The 18,667-nt window shown below is 44.9% G+C and overlaps 2 protein-coding genes across 2 annotated transcripts in view; one reads left to right on the top strand and one right to left on the bottom strand.

Annotated features, from left to right (window-relative positions):
- Positions 1 to 584: 584 nt before the first annotated feature.
- On the top strand, positions 585 to 1,302 carry LOC131288339 (uncharacterized). The gene has a single exon (XM_058317463.1). It carries the CDS (start codon positions 608 to 610, stop codon positions 1,259 to 1,261), a length of 654 nt encoding a protein of 217 aa, XP_058173446.1. The 5' UTR covers positions 585 to 607; the 3' UTR covers positions 1,262 to 1,302.
- Positions 1,303 to 3,262: 1,960 nt separating this feature from the next.
- LOC131289304 (uncharacterized) overlaps positions 3,263 to 18,667 on the bottom strand; it is a 48,781-nt gene continuing 33,376 nt past the window's right edge. The window contains exons 4-5 of the mRNA XM_058318531.1: positions 9,212 to 9,410; positions 3,263 to 3,820 (exon numbers count right to left, since the gene is read on the bottom strand). Of these exons, the coding sequence (XP_058174514.1) occupies positions 3,360 to 3,820; positions 9,212 to 9,410 (660 nt within the window). The 3' untranslated portion in view covers positions 3,263 to 3,359. The remainder of the gene's footprint in view (positions 3,821 to 9,211; positions 9,411 to 18,667) is intronic.

Raw genomic sequence — 18,667 nt, 5'->3', positions numbered from 1 at the left:
AACGCTGTCACAGAGTTGACAAGTTGGTAGCTTTGTTGAATGACCAAGGTTCTTAGAAGCGAGTGCCACAGTTGATGAATCGTCGAATCCGTCGAATTCAATTTGAACAACCAAGCTGCCTTATAAATGGCTGAAATAGCTAATTTGTTAATAACTTTTTAGTGGATTGGCCAATATTAGGTCTTTTGAAGACAGATACCTCTGTGCAACAAAGACTGTTCCGTAATTCTAAGTTTATGAAATTCTGAGGCGTAGGTACAGAAACCTTGGTTAGTGTTTTCTGCTGAAATAACAAATTTGTTAATAACTTTATGATCGCTAAATCGATTGGAGCATGTGACTCCTCAAATGAAAAGTCTTTTCAAGACATACAACTTTGTGTAAAAATAGATCTTTCCATATTTTCTAGTTATTGAAAAAGTCGACACAATGTGTCAAAGACACGCAGAAAAATATACCTTTTTCTATTATGACAGTTCAAAGCGACGAACTGTCAAGCACTCTAAAGAAAACATTCGAATGTAAACAAAATACACTGTCCACAAATCCGGCTGCGATTGTTTCAGGTCTTCAGCATTGATTGAATAAAGCACTGCATTTTTTAGCCATGATGTGCGACGGTGACGGTGAAGCTTTTATCGAGGAAAAAGTAGCCCCACATTTCCTGTGCGGAAGCCTGGAAGATCTACCATACGAACACGCACCGTTCCCCGGTGACGACGAAGACGACTTTTACGAGGAGGAAATGATGCTGCTGGTTGATTTCGATATGCTGCTCAAGCTGGAAGACGATCCGCACCCGGGCAACACGCACATCAAGATGATCGGACTCGATTCGGAAAATCCCATCATTCAGGTGAACGATGAGGTGTACCGCGGAACGTACGAAAGCGCCTTCGGCACGAATGTGTTCTTCGAACCGGATGACGAGCACGCGACCAAGCTGGATCCTGTGTTCGATAAAGCCATCAAGCAGATGTACCGATACGTGGGCAAGGCGGACAAAGTGTTGCGCATGAAGCGAATCTTTGCGACACTGAAGGATGCGGTCGCCGAGGAAGGAGCTAGCGCCGATGACGTACCGTTCGAGTCAAAGTACGAGGTGGATAGGACCTACGAGGAGGCACTTAACTTACATCTAGCTGAAGGAGGTTTTCCGCCTCGCCATATCCATGAAATGCAAAACGGAGCGTCTCTAATCAAGCAGCATATCATATCGGAGCCAAAAATTGAACTAGAAGAGCCACCAACGGAACAATAGAGGAAGCAAGCAACCACACACATGTACATAGCATTAATCGCGAACACAACACAAAGTTTTTAAGAAAAATATTTAATCACGGTTCCTGAAATTATGTAGTCTTAAACTCACATCTATACGATCTACATGAAATACACTTTTTACATAAAATGCATTAAGACTGTCTGTCGATAGTTTTATTCTGTATACTTTTTATATGCATGTATATGTATAAAAAATATGTACGTAAAGAACGGTATGGAATTTTGGGTGAAACTAGTTCAAACTCCTCAAAATCGAACACGGAATACACGCCTAGTGTTGCCCTAAAAAAACATCAGAACGTACATTACTTGTAAATGGAATATGGACAACCATGGAAGAGCAAAGCCAATGATTAAAGGGAGGACGGGGAGGGGATTGAGAAGACAAACTCAAGGGAAGCGACTCTATGCGGGAACCTCCCACAACAAGAAGGCCCCACGACGAAGTGAAGCGGTCAACAACTGTCTGGCAGCGAATGAAAGCAAACGTGCGGTTTCACAATCCACTATCAATCATTATTTATCACTCAGCACAATTTGCTTCGACTTCGAGGCAACGTGGTTTGATGAGGTGGGCACGGTTCGCATCGTGTATGTTGGGCAGTATTTCGGTAGTACGGTTTACCCTTTCCCCCCCATTGTTTCGTCCCTGCTCAATTCCAGTCTGATTTTGCTTACATATTAAACGATCGCTCTTTTTTTTCTTTGCTCAAAAATCGGTGTAACTCTAAAGGCTTAATCACATTCTCATGCAACGGTGCTGCTACTCGCTAAGTGGCTCGCTAAAGATTATCTTGATATTGCAATATCCGCCCGCTGCAAAACTATCCCGCATTTCATTGGATTATTCTTCACTGTGAACCTCCCCCCACGTTGATCTATTGATCGATTAATGAATGGTTTGCAGCAACAGAAAGACACATCTCCGGAAGCGAATGTGGTTTTCATTCAATAAGCGGCACTATGTAAAAATCACTCACACTTCCGAACGCAGGGACGTAGGGGTATGACAAGCGTTTCCGGTGTCCCTTTTACTATGCCTATGCCGACATTGTTTATTTCATAGTTTCTCTCCCCCGGACCGGACTTTCACCTTGCATTCGCATTCGATTTCTTGCGGTCCACCACGGGCTCGTGTTCTATACAATTCAAATTCTTAAAAAGAGAAAAAAAAACCTTATTTCCTACTCATTCGCACTCTCTGCTCTCTGTATAAGTTTGCACAGTAATAGTAGTAATAATAATATAATAGTTATAAGAGTAATGATAATAGCGATAATTCTCTTTCTTTCTCGAACCGCTGCGCGTGTTGCAAAAACAGCGACTCTTCCAATCATCCAAAACGCTACTTATAATATGCACCTGTGCATGTACAATTTCTAATTATTATTCTTCAAAAACGCTTCTTCGCCCTTCTTCGCCCGACTAAACTTTCGGTCACGTTTCTTTTCTAGCGGGCTTTTATCAATCACAATATTATTAGACGTGTCTCTCTTCGCTCTTGACCACCTTCGGCTGTGTGTTGTTACGCTGGAGGAATGTATGTTCAATTTCTTCTGGCTGTATTTTCCTTTAGAATGCAAAAACAAAATGTTTCGGGCAGCACCGGAACGGAGTTTTACTATTAGTCGGTTTATGAACAGTTGAAAAAAGCTGCAATAGGTCAATTACTTCAATGAGGTTATCGAAAGAAGAAACAACACAATCTTTTCTTCAGTCAACCCTTCTCTCTCTCTCTCGACGCCTTTAGCATTTTGTTTGCTCGACCAAAGTTATAAAACAAACAAAACTATAAGGAGCAAAATATTGATATTGTGGCAAATGGTTTGACTAAAACATCCCCGAGCTTGCATCGACGAGCACTGCTTCAAATCGGATGCAACGTGTACTACCGGGCGCAAAAGGCAAACGTGCGTCGACCGGCGGAGAAAACGCATTCTTCGCAATGGACATTAGCTGCGTGGTGGTGTAGGTGGTGGTGGTTGGTTATTGCGGAGTGAAGTATCCACTATCCAGCTCTAGGCTCTAAAAGCTAATTCGTAAACTGTACAAGAGTGGTGTAAAACGGAACAGCCCTAGAACAGCAAGTCCGTCACCCGGGTGCCCTGGCTCCAGTTGACCGTCTGCTCGTCGGAGGCTGGCTTGAGGTACTGAATGCTTTCCGGTTCGCCCGTTCCGTTCAAGCCGGTGCTATCGAGACCGTTCAGCAGCAGCGTCGTGTCCGCACCGTTGCTGTGGCCGTTACTCGCCACCGTATGCAGGCCGCCGTTCGGACGATCGATCAACTGATGACGGTGACCGTTGGCAACGGAATGTTGCTGGTGCTGTTGCTGGTGCTGTTGATGCTGCTGCAGGTCGTTGTTGATGCTGTGGGAGGTGGCGGATTGGTGATGACTATTGCTGCTGCTCGAGCTGTGGCTTCCGTTCGAGCTGGCCGTGCTGGTCGCCGACGGTGACGGCGTGCGGGTCACTCCGAGCTCGAAGGTCGTGTCTATGGCGGCTTTTACTGGGGTGTAACTAGCGAATGGTGCAGAACCTAAAAGTTTAACGGCAGAGATTTTAGCTACGATTAGTTACGTTCGAAACGAGTATTCGGTGTTTTGGGGGAGGGGAGTTTTACTAACTAAAAACATCAACCGGGGTTTCAAAAACACATTTAACATTTTCCATTGCACGAACATTGGTTTGTTAGGTTTGTTTAAATCGCTTCTGTTGCTAAACCACCGACTCCGTTCCGATTGGTAGAACGATCAGACGCCGGGTGGCGCTACGGGAGTTGCTCATTGTACGGGACGTGTCCACAAAAACCAGCGTCTCCGGCCCTTGGGGATACGGGTGAAACAGAAATGGTCCCCCGCCCGCCGTCGAACCGACACGGTTCTGCTGATCGTGCAGAAGATTGTCTTCTGGCCATTTTTGTGGCCGCCTTAGGTTGTGGCCACGTTGTTGTGATGGTGCGTGCCTTTGCTGCCTGGTGCTTGAAAGGGTGGTTTCGTTCGCTTTCACCGGGACAGAGCAGGTCGTCTGGCGCTGGCGGCGTTTTGGAATGCCTTGGTTCTTGGCAGCGCTAGAGGCGGTGGTGGTGGCGGCTGACGTTGTGTTTGTGTGTGTGTGTACGTTTGCGTGAGAGTGGGAAAGAGGTCAAGTATGAGTAAAAGAACAACATGGGCAAATTCTTCGGGCCACGGGAAGGAATCTCGCTAGCATGTGTGGCATCTTTTGATTGACACCGCGTCGCAGGGAACGCTTTTTTAAAGGAGAGCTAGCTGATGTGGCCGATTGGAATTTCAAAAACAAAAAAACACTCACAGATACAGTCTATACAGTTCCAACAAAATAAGTGGGTCAATTAGCAAAAAATGAGCTACCTATCATAATGCTATGGCTGCCTTAATCAAACTACCTGCTTAAAATGAATGATTTTACCAGGGAACTACTTTATGTGAATGTGTGAATGTGAATATATCTTTCAAAGTGATCTGAATCGTTTAATCCACTACAGATGCTCCCATCTTAACACAAAAATGCTAATTGCATATCTCAAAGAAAGCCACTCAAGCGATCGAATGTGACTCGACTGATTGTTTTTAAATAAAAAAGCATGGCTACAGAACAATGCTGTTTTCAAATGTTTCGAAATGTAAGAAACGTTAGAACTCATGAAAAATCAATACGGACGGCGGGAGGGGGGTCAACGTACTCTGCGTGGTCAAAGATTTTCCAAGCCGAGTTTGTTGTAACGGAGGGAGAAAATGAAAACACGAACACACGTTGGAGAATCCCGCCGCTTCACTTCACCCCCCTTTCCCCCGCTGCAACCCGATTTTCCTCCCTCTCTCTCTCTCTGTCCTTCTTATTGGATCATTATTAATCTTAATAATGCGATAAATCACCTGCTCTTAACCTCAAAACACACAACACACGGGGGCCTCGGAGTGGAGATTCGTGTGGTTCTTTCCGGTCGAGTGAGCGCTTCGCAAGAAGCACAATCACGAATTTGGGGAAGAGTGCTGCTGCTCTTGGCACTTGGCCAAAGGAAGCGGGGGACCACTTGTTGTTGGCAGCGGGTTTTTCTTTTTTGGCAAACGGTCTGCCCGGGGCCGAGAAAGAGTGTGAAGGAATGTGTGTTGCTTTATGTAAGACACGAGTCTCTTCGGACTCGTGGGTGTCGTTTAACGGTACTTTTTGGAGGTGGAAGCCATAATTTATTGAACACCGATAGCGATTGTGCGGGATTCAAAGTTTGAAGGCTTTGGTTGGGGCGTTTTTTTGAGGGCAGAATAATATTCCCCGCTCCTCGAGAAAAAAAAGAGTTTTACAATTTGTGCTCTTTTCGTAAAAAGACCAAACCTTCTCAGGTCATGTCAGAACCAATTGCATTGAATCTTCAAGCGCACCATTGTGACATGTTGGACATGTTTCCTTCGCAGTTGGCAGAAAAAGTGCACTCGTTTTCCCCATTTACGACACTCCATGCACCCGTCGTTCTCCGGGGTAAGCGAATAGTATGGTAGAAAGCGATAGTTTTAGTTTCGCAGCCACTTCGGCGACGCGGTGCATTTTATTTTCTTTTAAAAAAACCTTGCCTCGATTTTCCCCGCCTCGAGTGGGCCCGAGACGTTTGGTGTGGTGGCTTGAAGTGGAAATTAAACAAACACCTTTCCAAAGGGAGGGAAAATTGGTCGCAAATAAGGGGAAAGAGAAAAACAACACTTATGCCAGTGCACTGTGGGGGCCTCAATTAAAATGCCGGACCATGTATGTGGTGTGCTTCTTTCTCCGTTTCGGGTCCCCGCGCTCCTTGGGCTAGAGCAGCATCCACCGGTGAGTGGAAAAACCAGTCCAGACGGCGATGGAAAGGAAAGCAGCGAGCCTGAAGCCGCCGACAGCGCCCTTGGTTCGGGGCATTAATTCGATCGTTTAACGGATGACGGGTGGAAAATGGTCTGCATTGGTCTTCCCTAGTGCTAACGATGTGTTTATGTGTGTTTTGTCGTGGACTCTTTTGGATAAACACGCAACACAATATTTACGAAGCGGGGAAATTCATTGCTTTTCAATTGCGATCGATTTAGTTTGTCGTTGTTTAAGACACTTTGGGTACATAAAAATTGCACTCGACGTAATAAACTGGTCATACAAATTGAAAGCGCGCATAAAAACCAATAGGTAGCAACAGTTTTCGGTGTAGGTATGTAACCTTTTCTTGGGCTCCCAAACATAATGACTCAGTGGTGATGGGCTAATGTATCACAGGAAGGAGAGGGTTGTTCCACAAGGGGTCTGCCAATCCCAAGGTCGATGGAAAAACCCACCGACCAACATTCCGTCCGGTGGTCGCGGGCCACCGCAATCGGGAAAGAATTCGACCTATTTCCCTTCGCAAGCATCATCCGCTTCGTTTCTTGCTTTCTTCGTAGGACAGGCGTCTTAAGCAGACAAGAAATAGGCCAAAGAAGTAGTTGGTTGGCGGAACAGATCCTATAGGCTACGCCAGACGGTTACTGACAAATGCTTGAAATTGGCAGGTTTTCCTCTCTGCGGCAATATCGTCAAGCTAGAGATGGCCACTGTGGGTTCTTTTAGTCTTCTGTGTGCGTTTGCTACCACTTCCGCGGTTGGACTCATTAAATATCTACCTGTTTTCCTTTTCCATGTCATGAAACGACGTCCGATTTTCGTACGGTCGTGGATGTCCAGGTATGTCCATCAGAAGGAAAAAAAGCCCACGGAATGCATCTTAGGTTAGGTAGTCACTTTTCTTCATTTTTTTTCCTCCCCTTTTGCGTGATGCGTTAAGGCTCATTAACCCACTTTTTATACTCATTACGGTTGAATCTCGGCAAAACTCGGTGGTCGGCACAATATATCGGTTCCCTATATTTTACATATACACACACATAATTCGAGCCTATTCGACCAGCAAATAATCCTTCATTTATTGGCATCATTATAGTTAAAGAAAGCAAAAAAAGAGAGAGATGATCGATTTGCGATCCAAATGTAATTTATCAAAAAAAAAAAAATAATAATAAAGAAGCACCTTTGGGGCAGCGATTTTATTTTTCACGCAAGTACCCTAGGGTTTTCTCATGACGTCACACGAGAGGTGTAGCGTTTTGTAATGGACGCAAATTTTACAACCAGTGAAATCGTGTCACTTTCACTCCCTTTTAATTTTGTGCCTGTGTTTAAGGATTAACATTCTTGTGCAGCCCGAAGGCTAATGATAGTGATTTGAAAAGAGAAAATCATAAAAGTATAGTGCTTTGACGTGGGAGCCTTTTCACCGAGGACGGACATTTCGTTTAGATCCTATCGCCGGTCGTTACGTAACGCCATCGATGCGGGGAAGCAATTGCACCAATAAATGCAGTTCCACCTTGTTCCATTGCATCGTTGTTTGTCGAGACAGTTTTCTCTCCCCCTCTCTCTCTGGTGATTGTTCGCTTCGAAAGCCGGGCATGGAGACGACCTTCTGTGTTATAATAATAATAATAATAACCACCGACGCCTTTTTCCCAATCGGTCTCGAATTTCGGATCCAATTGCAGCTGATGCAACAGCGTCGTGTGTGCTACGAGAAGTCCGGTTTGTTCGGACGTGTTGTGCAATCATCGGGTTGCATATGCAATTAATTGAACTCAATGGGGATGACCGGACCGGACCATGGTTCGAGTTGAGCAGCCGTTGGTTTACGTCTCCCGCTTTGAACTGCTCGTTGATGGAACGATGTGAGAGAAAACAAATTTAAAATTAAACAACTTTGTGCTTTTCTATCCCCCAATTTCATGGTAAAGGGGATGACGACTTTGTGTACATTTTACGGTACTTTCTAGCCTTTTTTCCCATTTCTCTACGAAGGTGTCAGAAAGCACTAGCATGAAATGTCTTCCAACACGATGCACTCCACCCTCGTGGTGCATCCGGTCACACATGTGCTAGTCTCTGGCACATGTTTTCCGATCCGATGCATTGCATTAGCTGCTGGTAAACGTAAAGTAAATAAATGCATGCACGTAAATTAATTGCGTAAACAAATGAATCCCGTCGTCCGCCGAAGCGGAACATAACCTCACAGCCGACTCCACAGTCTGGAAATACCTTCGTTCTTTGCCCAGCAAGGACCCCATCTTCGTCCGGGCGGAAGGGAAGGAGTGTCGGAAAAATGGATAACAAAAATGATTCTGTTTCGTGTGTAAAAAAAAAACAAACAAATGCAGGAGAAGGAATGAAAATGAATATTTAACGAAGGCTCTTGTTGTTGCTTACCGAATCACGACGTTTGAATCCCGGATTGAGTGTCTAGGCGCCGGGCGGAGGCGCGGGAGGGCAGATTGATATTGGGTGCACGAATGTGTTTGGGGTGTGGGTGATGGTTCGGTGGTGGTGTTTTGTGCCGAGCAAACCGCGCGGGGAGGGCCAGGTTAGCAGCGTTAGAGGAAACGAAATTACGAACGCACAAAGTGTTACACACGCGGGTTCGGGGTCTACTACTGGGGTGGGTGGCTGGGTGTGTCTTTTACCGGAAATCGCACGCGCTACAGGATGCACTTGGTGGGGGAGGGGAGAGCCTTGTGGTGGCGGTGTGCAGCCGAGGAGCCTAGCGATTGTGTGCCAAATTGAACTCTACACACCGGCCACTGGACGAGGTGGTGGAAGGAAAACGGGGTTTCGGGGGAGGGGTGGAGGAGGATAAGAGGAAAGTGGAAGAAATAATTTACGGTTTTACGATACGGAATTTTCATGCTGTTTTCAGGTTGTTTTTCTCTCTACGGAAGGTGCTTTGGTTTTGGTCAGATCGGAGGATCGGAGAGGCACGAGAAAAGCGGAAACGGTTCTCGAAGGAGTTGGAAAATTGGACGGTTGGGGTGGCAGGGCAAGAGGGCGTGGGGGTGGTGGTGGTGGTTTCGTACGAATGGCTTACCTAGTGGCACCGAGGAGAGGAGTTTGTTGGTGTGCGAGAGCAGCCCGTTGTCCGTGGCGAAGGGGGGTGGGACGAGGCCGGTGCTGCTGGTGTCCGGTCCGCTGTCCGAGACGTCCAACCCGTTCGTCGGCTCCAGCAGGGACGTCTCCGAGGGATATTCGTACGTGGAGGTCAGCGAATCGTCGAATTGGATTTTGAACTGTGGAAAGAGGAAGAAGGAACCAAACACAAACATAGGTTAACATTATTTTTATCTAATGTTCATGCTCTTTAAGTGATAATACAATTATTTTGTTTAAATTGCCCATAAGCATTTGTCGCTGAGGCATCTCCTTTGGACATAGCGCCTCCACTTTGGTCTTGTATGCATCTATTTTAATCTCAGATTTAAATTATGTCCCTTTCAATAAATTTTGTTTTTAAACAGAAAAATCATTGTTTACACCGGGAGTTGTTTTACAACTGGTGTATTTTAACGAAAATTATGGAAAATTATTTAAACAAAAACAAATTTAAACAAATTGAGTTGATGCGCTTTTTCAATCACGTTGGTGAGTTAGTGGCACTAGTAAGCGACAACGAACCGGAAAAAGAAAGAATTCAGATAGCTTGAACTATCGACTGTAAGCATAACCTCCATTTTCAGTCGATTGCATCAATAGAAAATCTAGCTAACCCCTGCTTTTCATGCAATTGGCAAAGTGCGCACGAATCGTGACCACTTCCTGCGGTCGTCGTGAATAGTGTTGTTTTCAATTTCTAATATTTTCTCAGCGTGTGACCACATACACACACAGGCACACAAACGCGCACGAGGGAATCTTGATTGGCCCACTAATAAAAAATTGTATCTGCAATTGCTTAGTGAACTATGCTGGACCAACAGTTGAAAACATTGGCCTGAGGCCCTCGGCGGGGAGGGGGAGGATTGACGAAACTCACGCACAGAAGAGGAAGTAGTGTGTGCGTTTTTATTGTGTGTGCGCACAGTTTGCGCTGTGAATGTGGGTCGCGAAAAGTAAAAATTACAACAGCAATCCCCCTCCCCCCCATTTCAAACCCTCCCTTGCGCAGTTAGTCTGTGGTGAGAGCTTCCTCTCAATGCTCGATGGTTTGTTCAAACGGAGTGAGAATTAGCCCTCGAGGGTAGCATAACGGCGGCGGCCACACTTTATGCACTTGGGGTTTGAAAAAGAAAAAACCACACACAGAAGCAGAAGAAATGTGAGCAACAGGAACACAGACAGAGTGGAGGGAGACGAGAAGAGAAATAGAAAAAAAACCCCCACACACAAATGCACACAACTCCCGCGAGCGCCAGGCGTCCACAAGTCAAATGCCGCGCGGAGAAACAATAAACAGCATATAAAAAATCTCACCACTTCGCGGCCCACGACAAAGGGACGAAAGAGGGGGGGGGGGGGGGGGAAGAGAAGCTGGGCTCCTTGGGGGGAGGGGGCGGACACACTCAAACACAAATGCTTTCGATGTGCGCCGTATAGTGGTGGCACTTCCGTGCAGGAAAAGTATGGGGAAATGACAAGATGTTGGACCGGAGGGGGTGGGCGGCTGTGTGGGGTGGCACAATCGACATGGGTTTCAAAAAAATTACAGCAACAACAGCGAAAAAGGCAGAAAAAAAAATCCCAATTTCATTCGCGACCAGCGCACAGCATAATTGGGTGGTGGGTGGTGGAACATGGTTCGGTGTTTTATTTACCTTCTCCGTCTATCTTTCGGAAAAGGCGGGTGGCACATCGAAAACACCATTTGTCAGTCACGGCATGTTGCACCGGAAAAATGAACCTCGACCGGCTGTGTGTAGGTGTGGATGCATACATACATTGTGTGCTCTTAGAGGAGATTATATTTGTCTATTTTCAGTGTGCTTCTATCGCTAATTGCTTATCGAAACATTACTACTTCTGGTTGTTAGCTTCTAGGCTTCTGTGCACTATATGGATTGCATTCATACCTCGTAGGGTTTTATGTTTGCTCTTTGCAACTTCCTCCATATTTTATCAAAACAAAAGTGTCCAATTGGTTTGAGAACATTTTTAAATTTTTCCTCTTTCTTCTGCTGCATTTAAGAAATCAGAACTTCGAGTTACCGCACAACACTTGATGTTTACTCGACCAGCATATCTATTTCCCCTTGTGTTGAGAAACTCTATGAGCCCACATTCATTCATTTCAATTTACCGATGACAGACAGTTAACCAAGAAAGCTGGAGTCGTCTGGAACGTCTTTCCAAAGTGGCTCGATTCACTTGAACACATGACGATACCGAGGGTGGCCTTTTAATTGTGAATTATACACCGCTTCCGTAAATCATTGTTAAACGGTTCGTATGTGTCAATATTCATTCTAGAACTTGATGGCGGTGGTTCTATTGTAAGCGGAACGAACAATAAAGTAACGCTCATCATGTGAAATCATCATTTTCCAGCAATTAAATGCTTTTACCCAAAACGGAACACCACTTGGGGTAGCAATAAGTTTCCGAGCGCCTAGTTTTGCGAGCAGTTAATGGGCCGGAGTAAAAGTCGAAAGATTTGCAGAAGTTTAATTTGGACATTGGAGAAAGGGAGGGGAAGTGTAGGAGACATCATCCCGGAGGCGGGATATAACTTCATCCGTGTTGGAAGGAAGTTTGGTTCCGTTCGGAGCGGCAACTGCTTCATGGGGAATAATTAAACTGCTGCTCAGCGAAAAACACCCCTCGGTGTGTGGCTTCACTTTACCGAAACGGAACTACGTCAATTAAAAACATTTTAGAACACAAGAAACCAACCCCCCCACTCCCCTGCCCCTGGCTCACACTTTTCCATCAACTTCCGAAGTAACCAGAAGGTAAGGCGAGGTAAAGTGGTTAGAAAAGTTTGATGCCTAGCCGGAAAATGGCGCTCTTTCCCGCCGAAAAACAAAGAAAATAGGGGGAAGAAAATCAACACCACAACGCACCACCGCAAAAGCCAGGCCGCCAGAGTCAGAATTGCCAGCGCCGGGGGTGGTTTCCTCCTGTTCCTTTAATCGGTGGTGCGATTATGCGGATTTATTCTTCGCCTCGCACCTGAATCGAGTACATAGTCCAGTTATTATAGCATTCGAATGGTTGCTTTCTCGTCTCTTTCTCACTTGGCTCTAATACTTTCACGCGTATTTACATTCACCGGGCTTCGAGTATCTTGGAGATTGAATCTTTGATAAACTTAAAACATACCGAAAGTAGGAGGGAAACAATAAGCCAACAATTCTGTCAACAATGAAATGTTACTATACTATAATATCTGTATAAGAAACTATACTATAATATCTAGTATCAAGCAGTCTGTGTTTTGTGGGAACGAAGTGATCTATTTCGCTCGAATTGATTACACAATCGAGTCGCATTTGCTCGTGAGTCGAGAACGTGAGGCGATAAATGTAACTACTTCGAGGGTGACCAGAGTAAACACTGACCCCAATAAATGGTAATCTCTTCAGACAGCCAATACATTTGCTTGGTCTCAGTTAAATCTGCTTCTCCACTTTACGTGACTCCAGCACACGTTTCTTCTCCCCCCGCAAAGGTGATCTTGCCGAAATCCAACGAAACACGCCTGGGATATGTTGTCGTCGGAGGGTTTGAAACTGGTTTCAATAGCGAAGGCACGTGCCGGGTCGGTCGTAGATCACGTTGATCAGCGCCCCACACAAACAAACACCACACCACACACCTGGCACGTCTAGTCGGAGTCCGCTTTGAGTAACTCCTTCTCGCGAAGAACTGCATTACTTAAGTGCACTCGATTTATCCACCCGACCAACCAACCTTTACTCCTGGTGGGTAAAGAAGCAAGCGTCCACCTGGACGCAACACGACGGCAGTTGGTGTGCATTGGACACGACTTGTTGCACTTTGCCTCCGGAGTTCCAAGTTGCTCGAATGGATGTGGTGCAATCGATGCATAGGAGAGAGCATGGGGAAACAATCGCCAGAATGGCAAAGATGTTTCTCCAAAAGGTGGCACTAATCGAATCGACTGGATGTGGGTATAAGTGGGCACATTCGATTGTTTAGTTCGCATTACACCACTTTGTCGGAGTTTGCTTATAGGTTTCTCTTTTCTTGTGACTAATCGACAACTATGGTGTCGTTAGTTATGGACAAGTGGACAATTATTTTACGATAATATAATTTACTGTAACTAATAAGTCCTTAACAAAGTCGTGTAAAGTAAAGCTACCAAACATACAAATCGAAACGAATGATATTACTTGTGGATCCGGCCTATCGAAAAGTGCATTACCTTACCGAGACTTTTATGCCATGATGGGCTTGTGTTTGAGCATTCTCGTACTTAAGAACTGAGACAAACGAATGCAAGTAGCGGTGATGGACGACAATGCCAACAATGCACCATCCATTTTCATATTCTTCCACTCCAGAGTTCAACAATCCCTAAAGGTTCGAGTTCTGCGCAGACATTTGCGATCTGTTTGCTACGACTTTGTCCGTCTAGAAAACAAACAAAACCAGCGACGCGTTGGCCGGAACTGGGTTTACGCCAACAATCGACCGAAGTGCAGTTTTTAAAACAGATGAAAATAGAAAACTGACTCATGGTGCATTCACAGCCAACGCTAAATCCCCGAACGGGGTGTACTACGAAGCCGAGTTGAGTCAGAAAAGCGAGCATGGCAGCTTGGAAAATCGACATCTTTGCGGCCGGAAAACAAAAAGACATGAGAGAACGGTGAGGGAGGAAAGAGAAATTGCATCATGTGCACATCAATGCACGGCGAAAAGTGTGCAATACGGCTTCTTTTATGCTGTGTTTGACAAAAGGCAGGTGGAGTTGTGTAGTGACACTAGGCGAGGTAGGGAAGACTGGAGAAGTCTGTTTTTGGAGAGGCATTGAATTGAGGCAAAGAGAAGTAACTTCCGTTTAATGTGAGTCATGGCTGAAAACTAGCGTTTGTCCGATATTTGTTGACTTTGGTACTGAGTTTATCTTTCAAGACGAACAAACAGGAACATCTTCTAAGGCGATTCAATCAACTGTTGTGTACTTACGATAGCTTGCTTGAATATTCGAAAACATTGAAAACAAATATCCCAGAACCAAGAACGCACAAAATCGTGCCATTCTAACCAAGGACTGAGGGAATTAATGAAGAAACCGTGTGCAATCAAGTCATGCCAAGTGCATTGTGTTTGAACTTTGACCATTTTCAAGCTGTTCTTCTGCCTCCGAGAACGGTCGACTCCGACTCTGCTAGACGGTTACGGTCCGCTGGTCTTCTAAAGACGACTGTTCTTGCCAGTTCTGCCCCTTCGCCTATCGAAAGGTCTATTTATTTATCGACTAGAACGTGGTTTTTTGCTGTTGTGGGCTTTGCTAATTGAAGTCCTTCAATGATGTTGTTTGCTGTGTGTGTTCGTGGTACAATGTGCTGTGGGGCATTAGCGACTCGTGCCAGGCGGCGTTGCAGGGTCGCCAACAGACCCTTAGGTAATAAGTCTCCATCGACACCGAAAGGAATAGAGTGCACCGCATCGTATGCATTCGTGTTTGGTCGAAGGCATGCGGCCGACAGCGTTCTGGAGGAAGATAATGCAGAAGCAAACAAATACCTTAAACAACAGACGCTGCTCGTTTACCGGATTTTATTTCACCACACATTTGGCGAACGGGTTTTTTTCCATTTGCTTCCAAAACAAAACCTCTGCACTACTACAACTGTGGAGGAAATGGAACTCTTTCATGTTCAAAGTAAACATTTGCGACTACTATCCTCCTCCTATGCTTTAAATGCCGAGCCAACGATGTCTCGGAGGAGTAACAACATAACACAAAACTCGACGATGACGGTGAAGAAGCCAAAGGAAATGCCGGAAAATGCGCACGAGGGCGACAACTTTGCCGGTGCATTTTCCATGTTTTTCCCGCCACACTCCCGATGTAGGGTGGAGGCGTTGTGCACGGTTCACAACATATAGCATGACGAGACGACATAGCGCACACAAAAGCAGCATAACAAACAGACCTCGCCAGACTAAGTTCGGCGCGAATCGACAGTCTCTTACTTCCTCCCCTCCCCCTTGGGCATTAGAAATGAAGCAATTTTTGTGTCCGTCACGCAAATTAGACTCGCGAAGGAGCTCGCGAAGACAAAATGATTTGCATGGCAAATCACAATCGACTGGTTTTTTCTTCTTCCCCTTTTCTGTGTAGCATAATGCAAGTACGACGTCTGGGCCTCTCATTCCTCCTACGCAATAAAAATCGATGGAAGCCGCTTCGGACACTCCGGGACGTAGTTTCCTGTTGCCCTACCTTGCGGGTTTGTTGAGATTTGTGTCATTTTCCACTTCGCAACATTGCGATTATGTGACCAGCATGGCGGAAATACAAAAGTTGCCGTTCCGTGAACAAAACCAAACCCGAGGATCGCCTTCGTCCTACATACTAATGACGCAAATTTAGTATATTTTTGTGCTAATTTTGTAAAACAAATAAAAAGTACTCGCGTGCCTCTTGGGTGATACTTTTCGCCGTCCCTGAGACACCAACAATGGCAGCATAAGGAAGAGAGATACGTTTGCCGAGACGGGACATAACGGGACGGAACGAACGAGAAAGTAAACGTGCGAACTGATGATCCAATTTGGTGCATAGGTCATCGTATTTTCTTTTTTGCATTTCATTATTACTCCAAGGCGGTTTACGATGATGTCACTTTTAAGCTCGACCGAATGTCAGCTAATGTTAATGCACTGGTTGTTTATGCAAGAATTGATAACGTTGTTTCAGTTTGAACTCTCTTTTTTTTCAAACTCAAGAGTTCAATTTTCAAGAGTTTCACTGATACAGTTTGTTCGTCGACTGTTTTGAGTTATTAACCATATGACGAGTAAAGACAGAATTTCATCTGAAATGTGCGACTTTATCTTAAATCAGCTGCAAACGCCAACGTCAAAAATTAAACGAACCAATCTTAATACAGTAGTTCTCTTGGTCAAGAGTACGTGTCAATCAAATTTATCTTCGGTCTTTATTAGTCGCCTCCGATCGACCATGCGAAGGTTCCACTTAATTTAGAGTTCCAATCCAAGGCCATCATAAGTGTTTAAAAAAACCGACGCCAACGCTCGGATTGGCTTGAGACTGGAGTTTAAAGAATCGGGGATTATTGCCACTTAGTTTCTTTCTCGTACCACACGCAAGCCCACACCCTATCGCCTGATGATGGGCTATCTCTCCGACGAGGGCAGCGCCACTGGAGCTTATTAGAGGGGACATATGCACAGCATGCGAGGGTCCGAGTGAGAAGAAACGTTAAATATCGTTCTTATGCGACAGTGTGTACGGGCGGGCGGAACCCTTAAACTAGCAGACGATGTGGATCGTTACCCGAATACTGATGGCGAGATGACGACGACGACGATCTGGACTTGACCTCAGTCAACTTGCGGGGAGGGAAAAGTAACACCACCTGCTTTTAGTTGCCGGTCTGATGTCATGGTGCTCTCCTTTTACAGTGAGAGCGTAGGTGGTCGTTCACAAATATCGAGTGTAGATGAAGGAAGGAAACCAGAAACAGAGCTTGGACACGTATTAGTATAATATTTTAGATTGGAGAGAGCTTACTTTTCAACCATAAAATGTACGAACAAGTGTTTGAAGCATGTGATTTAAAAAAAATGTGCTTGGTATGTCTTGAAAAAGATAATGTTATGTCCAACAAAATGCAGATATAGCATGTTTAACCACAAACTGTCTTGTGAAAAGAAGAAAGAACCAACATAAAAATGACCAAGAAAGAAGATGGATGATACGATCGTTAAGATTGTCATGAGATAAAAGCTTGTTCTATGGATGCAAGCGATCTTGTCGACACTGCTTCATCACAAAACATCACAAGCCTAAACATTTTTAACCTCAAACGCCCCAGAAGACCAATAGACGGGCGGAAACTGAGACAATGAAAGGTGATTTAATTCAATTCCCTGTTTTCTTAAAATTAAAGTGTTCACGATAATGAAAATAATTTCGCCTACAGTTTGTCATTCTCCGAAAATAAAGCCATAGAAACTATGGAAAAAGTGGGCACATTTCCCGTCACTCCTACCAAAATAAGAAGGTAAAAGCATTCAAGGAATTGAGAGCGAAAACTATAACATCTTCATAATAAAAAGTTCTCACAGCTCAAACCAAATGGGGAAAGACGGCAAATGAGGGAGTGTCTTTTCCCAGACCAAGTCTTGTCGAGCATTTCTGGAATTGATCCTATCTTTAAAGATGTGATGAGAATGGAAAACTGGGAAAAACCGGTTCGTCTCGTGATACTTGAACCTTCGCCGTAACCATAAACTTGGACCCGACAAAAAGTTCATGGAACTCGTGGAGCCAAACAAATTCCATCTTACAGAAGCGCGAATTTTCGTTTCTATTATTCCTACTCTTCGAAATGAAAACTATTCCTACTCTTCGTTGAACATCAAACTCCCGATTACAAAACGGAAACGGCAATCCTACGTTTTAACGGTGACAAAGGGACACGCGCCGGAAGCCAGCTGACCGTAAAGTATATTTTTGGAATAGTTTCATTTCGAGCTTCCGTTCGTGCGAGGATCATTACCGTCTCTGGTAAGGACTCGAGGCAAAACAGTTCGACAACTTCTCTACCGGCAGGGTTGTAATTTTCCACGAGTCATCATTTCAACCCAAGCTTAGCTCCACAATCCGCCTAAAGTTGAAACTCATTTCCATCGATTTCGTAACGATGTCCCCCCCCATAATCATCATTAACAATGTCATATCCATTAAACTCATGGTGACTAGAACCTTGCAGTTTTGTGGACATCATGGTTTGGTACCGAGTGAGAAAAAGGGGTTTAACGAAAAAAGAGAACGAGTGCCATGAAAGTTCTTCATTCTGGCAGCAGGTTCACATAATTTACATAATGTTTTCCAGCGAACCGAGTGATTTTTGGTTCACTCTTGCATACACCATGTAACCACCTCTCGCTGCGTGTTACCAATTCGTTGTCCCAAGAGTTTGCCGAGCTATAATAAAGGGCAGATTTGACAAAAGCTCTCCTGATCCTTAAACGACGAACAGTTGCTCGGGTGCTTGACTTTATAGACCCAGATCGCACAGATGACGATGACTTCTCCAGCATCGAGAAGAAGCCAAAACGGAACCTGCTACGAACGACAACGAGAACGACGATGCATCATTTTGTGCAGCACATTGTAAAGTCGTAAAACACAGCCATGATTAATGTGGTTCATATTTGCGACTGCATCTCCTGCACGTTTACGTTTCACCATCATCCCCTTGAGACATGATGTAAATGCTCCGGCTCCGGTGAATGTTCGTTAAATGATAGTATTTCAATACACGGACACGTTTATGCACTCATGCTTGATGGCAAACAGTCTTGTCAGTGACATCTCCTCGGG

This window comes from Anopheles ziemanni, chromosome 3 (assembly GCF_943734765.1).
Source record: "Anopheles ziemanni chromosome 3, idAnoZiCoDA_A2_x.2, whole genome shotgun sequence".
NCBI lineage: Eukaryota > Metazoa > Arthropoda > Insecta > Diptera > Culicidae > Anopheles > Anopheles ziemanni.
This window is presented reverse-complemented; position numbering and strand designations above follow the sequence as displayed.